This window comes from Schistocerca nitens, chromosome 5 (assembly GCF_023898315.1).
Source record: "Schistocerca nitens isolate TAMUIC-IGC-003100 chromosome 5, iqSchNite1.1, whole genome shotgun sequence".
Classification (NCBI taxonomy): domain Eukaryota; kingdom Metazoa; phylum Arthropoda; class Insecta; order Orthoptera; family Acrididae; genus Schistocerca; species Schistocerca nitens.
This window is the reverse complement of record NC_064618.1, coordinates 349,426,133-349,435,651: the sequence shown is the minus strand read 5'-3', so window position 1 is coordinate 349,435,651 and position 9,519 is coordinate 349,426,133. Positions and strand designations below refer to the sequence as shown.

The 9,519-nt window shown below is 44.5% G+C and overlaps 1 protein-coding gene across 1 annotated transcript in view; it reads right to left on the bottom strand.

Moving 5' to 3' along the window:
- Positions 1–468: 468 nt before the first annotated feature.
- Positions 469–9,519, bottom strand: part of LOC126260444 (uncharacterized) — a 50,315-nt gene continuing 41,264 nt past the window's right edge. Inside the window, exon 2 of the mRNA XM_049957773.1 lies at positions 469–690. Within this exon, the coding sequence (XP_049813730.1) occupies positions 469–690 (222 nt within the window). The remainder of the gene's footprint in view (positions 691–9,519) is intronic.

The following is a 9,519-nucleotide window of genomic DNA, read 5'->3' as shown; positions in this document are numbered from 1 at the left end:
ACCCGACTGGAGGCCCTAGTCACACGACATTTACATTTAACATGATCGTAGAAAATTATTTTCTGACGTTTGTTTCGAATTGTCATCCGTGATGGTGGTCGTAAGCGACAAATTTTATCTCAGCAAACGAGAGATGTAATTTCCAGGATGTACTGTTTCTTCAAGCGAAAAACACGTGTACGCGCCTACCGCAACTGTCGTATGCAACCGTCTACAATACAAACCCCTTCCCTGCCTCGACCTGCGGGAGGCGCCATCATTCCTGAATTCGTCTATAACACATCAGAAGCTCTTTAAAAAGTTAATACAAGTTAACAACAATTTATGAATTTTGCTTCTTAATCTTTTTTTAGGATGGGCATAAGCTATCGTCCCTTGGTAATGCGCGTTGTAGAAAATGGCATGGGGTTGCTAGGGTTAAAGAAGCCGCGTGGGCTAGTGGCAGAGCAGGTCATGGTGAGGAGAGGCTCACACTTTGCAGCGTGGGCCGGTTTTGAGCGCGGCGGCGCGTGTCTCGGCGCGCGTAATGAGTCGGCGTCGATAGCGGCGCGGAACAATGGCGGCGTCGAGTGGCGCCACTGCTCCAGCAGGGCTGCCACACGCCGAGCCAGGACTGCCAATTGCTGCGCGCTCCGCCGCTGCCACGTCGTCCGATGACGGACACGGATTGTACGGTGGAGCTTCTGATCTCTAACGGAAACGCAGTAATAATCTGATGTGTCTGGGCTGAAGTAATACTGCGTGAAATGGTTTCTGATCACATCCATGGATACCTATACGACGGATAGTCATTACGTTTAATTTATGTTTAATAATTACGTTTCTAGCATTTGTAGACTTAGAGAAAGCTTTTGGCAATGTTGACTGGAATACTCTCTTTCAAATTCTGACGATGGCAGGAGTAAAATACAGGGAGAGAAAGGCTATTTACATTTTGTACAGAAACCAGATGGCAGTTATAAGAGTCGAGGGGCATGAAAGGGAAGCAGTGGTTGGGAAGGGAGTGAGACAGGGTTGTAGCCTCTCCCCGATGTTATTCAATCTGTATATTGAGCAAGCAGTAAAGGAAACAAAAGAAAAATTCGGAGTAGGTATTAAAATCCATGGAGAAGAAATAAAAACTTTGAGGTTTTCCGATGACATTGTAATTCTGTCAGAGACAGCAAAGGACTTGGAAGAGCAGTTGAACGGAATGAATAGTGTCTTGAAAGGAGGATATAAGATGAACATCAACAAAAGCAAAACAAGGATAATGGAATGTAGTCGAATTAAGTCGGGTGATGCTGAGGGTCAGATTATGGATTGTTGCAGCATTGTTCCTCTTCGAATGCAGAAAACGTCATCTCTTACTTCATTTCAAACCTTAAGCTGAGAGGGTGTGGTCTGTTGTTTCTGCTAGCACTATAATTCTGAGTATAATCTGACCCGCCAGTGATAGTTGTGGTTTTTTAAATGTAGCTCCATTTGGAGTCAGGGCCGTGGGACAGCGGCAGATGGATGACGTATAACAATACTGTACCAACAGCCATTATTTTGATATTTCGTTATTAGTATCGACGTTCCAGTCACATCATCTTCAGGCCTGTCGCATGAATAACCCAAGTACCACTCTTGCGCGCATAAAACAAGTTACCAATAATCTTATCTGATGCCCTAGATATCCTAACTCCATGAATGGTTTTATGTTGATTTAATGTTGTGTCACAGCGTTTCACTGAGGATAAGTTGTCAGTGTCAACTGCCAACAATCTTCAGTGTAATAAGAGTATCTAAAGCTGTAATGACCAAATTTTTTGCCTTAGAGCCAATTCTAACATTGTGTTGCGGCACCTCGCGCCGCATATGTGCTGATCTTTGTCCGAACAGGCCATGAAGGTCCAACGGTACCGACCGGCTGCCGTGTCATTCTCAGCCCACAGGCGTCACTGGATGCGGATTTGCAGGGGCATGTGGGCAGCACACCGCTCTCACGGCGGTATGTCAGACCGGAGTCGCGACTTCTCAGTCAAGTAGCTCCTCAGTTTGCCTCACGAGGACTGAGTGCACCCCGCTTGCCAACAGCGCTCGGCAGACCGGATGGTCATCCGACGGGAACCGGTGTTACCACTGCGGCAAGGCCGTTGGCATTAGCAACCGATAACCTACATTAATTAGTTCCTTATGAGCCCAGTAACTCTGATAAGGGCGCGAAAGATTTGCCGTAGGCCTCCTAGTATGGAAAACAAAAGATGAAACATCTCCCCTCTCACACCCTCTGACCTCGCAGTGCCCGCAATACTTACCCCTGTGCCTCTGAGGTAAGCGGCTAACTTTACAGCTGATGGTCCAATTCACCAACGGCAATTAACATTAAACACGTCTTAAAGTATTATGTCTCTGCTTGTATTTTTGTTTGATACTGAGCAGGAAAGCTACCCTTATGCTCTTGAGAATCTCTTAACATTAGTTCGCGTTTTTGGTTTCAGTTATTAGTTACTAAATGCAAAGTACTATTAAATGCGGCAAAGAACCTCGGGCGCACGAATATTTGAATTACTGATAGTGATGGCATATTATGAGAAAGGGTTTTCGCTTCTTGAAAATAAGGAGAACACTGCAACTGAAGTCACTGGTGACAATATGTACTAGTGTCAACGAACATAGAGTATTGAGAGCTGTAATATGAAACTTTCGTAGCAGAGTTGCCAGTGACAAACTTATTGTAAACGAAACAAAAGGAAAAAAAAAGGTATTTCAATGGCGTAGTCAGCACAAATCTTGAAATAAATTGCATAGGAAATATGTATGTATTCCTACGTTTCTGCTCCGTACAGCGAGATGTGTGTTCTTCTGAATGTAAAATATCGTAAAAGTTCTGTAGTAAAATGAGAAAACTTACCATGTTACTCAGTAGCTCTTACGGTCATGCTCAGTGGAAATGTATTCTTACGATCGCTATCAATGGAAACATAAGTGGTCTGGTCTCTAAAAAAATTTAGGTGACCTCGTTCGTGTAATGGAAATCTTCAGCACAACGTGTTTTCTTTTCGAGAAAAGCATGCAAAATGTTCCTCATCCAACTGTGAAACACGGTTTAGTTTCTGCAATGGTTTGGACAGTCATATCGTGATTACATTGGTTCTTCTGGTCATACTGAAAGGCAAAGAAACTGATATTGTCCGTGAAACGTTTATAGGTGATCATGTTGATTTACAAGGGTAGGACTTGTATCCTACAAGGTCATTATTTCCTGAGTCGCAAGGCCACACATTTCCAAGATTGGTTTATTGATGTGAAGCTGTATAACACGTCCTCCGTGCGCAGTACAATCGCCAGATTTTAACACTATCGACCCACTGAGGTCTGTATTGAAGGAACAGTGTAGGACCCCATGACCCCATAGCCCCTTCCAGCATCTCTTAAGGAACAGAAACAGCTTTTTTTGCGAGTAATAGTATTAAATTCCGTTAAACATACGCACATATACAAGGGGCCTTCAATAACTAAATGCAAAACATTTTTTCTGAGAGCTGGCTGATTTTATTCAAGATTCCACTACACCTTATTATTTTCCACTTTTTTGGCTACAAAACCCTAACTTTCAATATAATCTTTACCGTGAGGGCCTGTACGCTCGTATCGTACCATTCTACGTGTTGTCGTTGGAGCCAACATCTTGCTGCATCAATAATCTCCCCATCATTCAAATACTGGTTTCCGCAGACTGCGTCCTTCATTGGGCCAAACAGATGGAGGGCGGAAGGTATGAGATCTGGCCTGTTGGGTGGATGAGAAAGAACAGCCGAGTGAAATTTTGTAGGATCGTCTCGGGTACGCAGACTTGCGTGCAGCCTTCCGTTGTCATGGAGAACGAGAAGTTCGTTTGGATTTTTGTGGTAACGAACACACTGAAGTCGTTTCTACAATTTCCTAAGAGTAACACAATAAACTTGTGAGTTGATCGTTGCACCGTGAGGGAGGACATCAAACGGAATAAGCCATTCAGTGTCCCAGAGGATCATGGCAATGACTTTACCGGTTGAAGGCGGGGCTTTGAGCTCCTTTTTTGGAGGGGATGGTTTGCAGTTTTGTTTCTGGTTCGAAGTGACGAACCCATGTTTCAACGCCTGTGACGATATTCGATGAAAAATCTTCACGGTCAACCTCGTATCGCGCAAGCACTTCCGCACAGATGGTTCTTCGTTGCTCTTTATGGTCTTCTGTTAGGTGACGAGGAATTCAGCGCATACACATCTTTGAGCATCCCAGCTGGTAGACAAGTATGTCAGCGCTACCAACAGACATGTCCAGCTGAGCTGCAAGGTATTCGATTGTGACCCGTCAGTCATCTCGAATGAGAGTAACCGCACGTTCCAACACTGCGGGAGTTAAGCTGAGTACTACCGGCCGGCACGCCGGAGATGGGACAGATTTGCGCGACACTGTTGCGATGTTGACATATGCCTCGCCCAACTACTCAACGTGCTTTTGTTCACTGTAGACATTCTGCAAGCGCCTATGAAAATCTGCGATGGTCTGGTTTTCCACCAAAAGAAAAAAAAGTGTTAGGAACGCACCTCCGGTTCAGAAGCCATTTTAAAGGCTACCTACAGGTCCGCCACCTATCGAACTTCATGAAACTGTAGGTGCTGAAGCGAGAATATTCTACGATGTCCCACAACCAATTCTGAATTTTTTTCAAACGGAACTGGCGAAGGAAAAATGTATTGCATTACTTGTTGAACGTCCCTCGTAACTGGTCTTCATCTGAGCCTTCAGCGTGCTGTGTCAGTAGTTACTTGCGTGTGAGGCTCCTAACTAACAAGGACAGCAAGTTTTTTCACTCACTAACATGATTGTTCTACTGTGAGTAGAGAGAGGCAATGGAAAACTGCATTTACTAATATCATTTTCCTGACTCGAGATATCTGCATCACAGTGCGTTTGCTCATCTTGCCACCACTTTGGATAAACAGGGACTCTTTGTCCTGACCTTGTTGTAGGGGGAAGACGTGATGCGAGAACATCGAATTTTGAAGAGGTCGTCATAGGAATGTATAGTAATAAACTTGAAACCACTACACGCGCTGTGGCACGTGCTATCTGCAAAAGTCAAGCAATCGTGTTTGAGGGTATAGTAAGGATACGGAGTTCGTGCAGTGCACTGCATTTCATACATAGGCGTTATTAACAAATGAGTCGTGATATATGCTTGTCAGACGTATTAACAGTCGTAATAGTCGTGCATGAGGTTATGAGCACTCGCATACGATTTCTGTATGATCTCACCAACAAACGTCTTCCTGAATGTTTAACCTGGAATGGTTGGCAATAATGTTATGGGACCTATAGTCCTCCCAGTGTGCGTAACTGAACCAACTTACCAGCAGTGTTTGTACACTACACGCTCGTAACTGTTGGTTATACACTATTGGCCATTAAAATTGCTACACCAAGAAGAAATGCAGATGATAAACGGGTATTCATTGGACACTAGAACTGACATGTGATTACATTTTCACGCAATTTGGGTGCATAGATCCTGAGAAATCAGTACCCGGAACACCCACCTCTGGCCGTAATAACGACCTTGATACGCCTGGGCATTGAGTTAAACAGAGCTTGGATGGCATGTACAGGTACAGCTGCCCATGTAGCTTCAACACGATACCACAGTTCATCAAGAGTAGTGAATGGCATATTGTGACGAGCCAGTTGCTCGGCCACCATTGACCAGGCGTTTTCAATTGGTGAGAGATCTGGAGAATGTGCTGGCCAGGGCAGCAGTCGAACATTTTCTGTATCCAGAAAGGCCCGTACAGGAACTGTAACATGCGGTCGTGCATTATCCTGCTGAAATGTAGGGTTTCGCAGGGATGGAATGAAGATTAGAGCCACGGGTCGTAACACATCTGAAATGTAACGTCCACTGTTCAAAGTGCTGTCAATGCGGTGACCGAGACGTGTAACCAATGGCACCCCATACCATCAAGCCGGGTGATACGTCAGTATGGCGATGACGTATACACGCTTCCAATGTGCGTTCACCACGATGTCGCCAAACACGGATGCGACCATCATGATGCTGTAAACAGAACCTGGATTCATCCGAAAAAATGACGTTTTGCCATTCGTACAACCAGGTTCGTCGTTGAGTACACCATCGCAGGCGCTCCTGTCTGTGATACAGCGTCAAGGGTAACCGCAGCCATGGTCCCCGAGCTGATGGTCCATGCTGCTGCAAACGTCGTCGAACTGTTCGTGCAGATGGTTGTTGTCTTGCAAACGTCCCCATCTGTTGACTCAGGGGTCTAAACGTGGCTGCACGATCCGTTAGAGCCATGCGGATAAGATGTCTGTCATTTCGACTGCTAGTGATACGAGGCCTTTGGGATCCAGCACGGCGTTCCGTGTTACCCTCCTGATCCACTGATTCCATATTCTGCTAACAGTCATTGGATCTCGACCAACGTAAGCAGCAATGTCGCAATACGATAAACCGCAATCGCGATAGGCTACAATCCGACCTTTATCAAAGTCGGAAACGTGATAGTATGCATTTCTCCTCCTTACACGAGGCATCACATTAATGTTTCACCAGGCAACGCCGTTCAACTGCTGTTTGTGTACGAGAAATCGGTTGGAAACTTTCCTCATGTCAGCACGTTGTAGGTGTCGCCACCGGCGCCAACCTTGTGTGAATGCTCTGAAAAGCTAATCATTTGCATATCACAGCATCTTCTTCGTGTCGGTTAAATTTCGCGTCTGTAGCACGTTATCTTCGTGGCGTAGCAATTTTAATGGCCAGTAGTGTATATCGCATGCTATGTTCAGTAACCGTTAGATTCACTTCTGTGGAACTGCAGCTCATTTAAGATTTGCGAGTAGAAGCAATTGTTGACTTCAGGGAGCATTGAATAGAGTAAGACCTGCTGTGTGGCCAGTATATTCACCTGACTGAAAGACATAATTTTTTCCTCAGGGAAGTACATGACTCCAATTGTCACCATACACGAAGTGATTGTTCGAATCATATGTTTCACAAGATGTGACAGATACGATATTGCAGTGCCTGTCATTCCGATGTATGCATCGAAAATCGGAATAACACAGGCACTGCAATATTGAATTTATCCACCGACAGCGGGCAAGCGACTTTCAAGTAAACGTCTCTCCTGCACGGGAATACACGTAATGGATGTACGAGTACAGGTTGTGGACACATCCTGACGATATATGGAACTTTGGTTCTGGCCGTGAGCCCTACTAGGATAGCCAAACGGTAAGGCGACCGCTCGCGATAAATGGGAAATCCGTGTTCGAGACCCGGTCCAGCACAGATTTTCATTGTCCTCGTTCCACTATACAGCTGATGGTTGCCCACAATCGCAACTGCGAGTACATTTACTGCAGATGTGATTGAATCCTGTCATGCTCAACAGGTTGGGACTGTTATTGCTGGGAACGTATCAAGCATGTATTAAGATTAATGGCAGACTGCTTGAACATCTGTTGTAAATTTTGTTTAAAAGTGTTGTTATTCTCTCTAATAAAAACACGGCGCGTTGAAGAGACTCAATTTCTTAACACAAAATGATCCTCCGTATGTGATCCACGGTCGCTTGACTTTGAACTGAATTTCTTAAAATCCCTGAACACACCTACGGTTGAACAACATTCTCGAGTGGGCGATTTGTCGACTGCTGTTAAAAACAAATGTTAGATTGACCAGCTGTGGCACATAACGTTAGAAGTCGTTGCCGACGAATGCGGCTGAGAATAACAGCACCACATGTATGCAGGAAGCTACACTATGTGAAGTATCCGAACACGGCTATGTAATGCGAAATTGACTAGTACATGTTACCTGCGATCATGTTAGTGCGATGAGTGAACTACGGAGGATGTGTTGTTACAGTGTGGAGGTGTTTTGAGGGGACTGGGCTGCCCGCATTCCCGACTTGAACCCATTCGAATGCCTTTGAGATGTGTTAGAGAAACGACTCACACGTCCAACATCATTGCCTTCTCTGGTTTCTAGTCAATTTGCTTCTTACTTTTGAGATTTGCCTTCTATATGATCGAGGATCGTAAGCTACTCTTCGTGTATTTGTGATGAATATGTGTAGAGAGATATCTTACTACTTTTGTTCGAATGATGAACTGAGCTTTCCAAAATGTACTTAGCATTCCTTCTAACTCCAGATCTCGAAAGCATCATTGCGATTTTAGGCAGTCTACTAGACAGGCCAAATACTATAGTCACGTTAAAGTGCGGAGGAGATTAGTCGGCCAACCAACAGAATACATACATTTCTTTTAATGAGACACTACTCGAGTTGTTTTTGGTGAGATCGCTCACAGCAGAACGTCCAAAGACATCGCGGATCTTTATCTCTCCTTCGTAGATCTCCTAATCACTGATGGTTACACTAAGATAACTCACAGTTATTATACACTGCTAGGAATGAAGTAACACAATTGTAGATAGGTACCGGGGATAATGTAGTACTGTCGTCTTCCAAGCGTTGTTGCCGTTGCTATAATTGCTATCGATCTATGTCATGGGAGAGCAAAGTAATGAGACAATATTTATGAAATACCATTTGCATCGTTAAGATACAGATCTGTGTCATCTTTTAAAGAGTAGTCTATAGTGTAGCTCTACATCAATGGGAGACGCACTGTAAATATTATCCTCCGTTGCCTTGATCGAATTCCTCAACTGCAGTCGTTTTGAAGCAGTTCGTTCAACTTACCCGAACAGATGTGTATGGAATACTTTGAGAACACCATGAGATATGTGGGTGTGTTTGAAATTCTTGAATTCTCGGTATTATTCAACAAGTGTCGATGGAATGGTTTGTAGAAATAAAACAACTCCGGTTACCAGCTGATTCTGTTCTATTTAAACGAATACTTTCAGTCTGTAATGCTGCTGAAGTGAATGAGGCAGGTCACAAATTTCCGTAAACAGAAGTTAATGGGACCTAAGATGCCACGGTATAGGTTCGGTTCTGTGTATCCAGAAGTTGTCATATGGACCAAGTAAATACCCAGCTACATCGCAACGAAAATGCGCTGGTGCACTATCACATATTTAGGGGTAGTCGCAATGCATCTTCGGGGGAAGTCTGCTTATACCACCTCCGAACAGTCCTGGTCTAACGAAAAATACTGCTAATAACTTGACTCGTGCGTTGACTGAGAATTAGTATCGGTACAAACGTGACGTTACGATTTCGAGTGGACGAAACTTCTTCCACGCACAGAATAGTGTTTATGAATTGGGAATGAAAATAGTTATCTTGTTGCAGCCAATGTGAAAAATACAGTAGTGGCGGAGTTGACAGAATGGCGGAGTTGCTGCCACTGTGTTCCATGACGCAGAGCACTGGTCAAAGAGTGGAAAAGACTGTTGGGGAGGAGGGAGGGTGAGGGGGAGGGGGAGGAAAAGAGCCGTTATGCATGCGCACTGAACTTCCTCTCCGGCCGCATGTGCGGCTAGTACAGTTGAGTGACTAAACTGTATGTGATAGT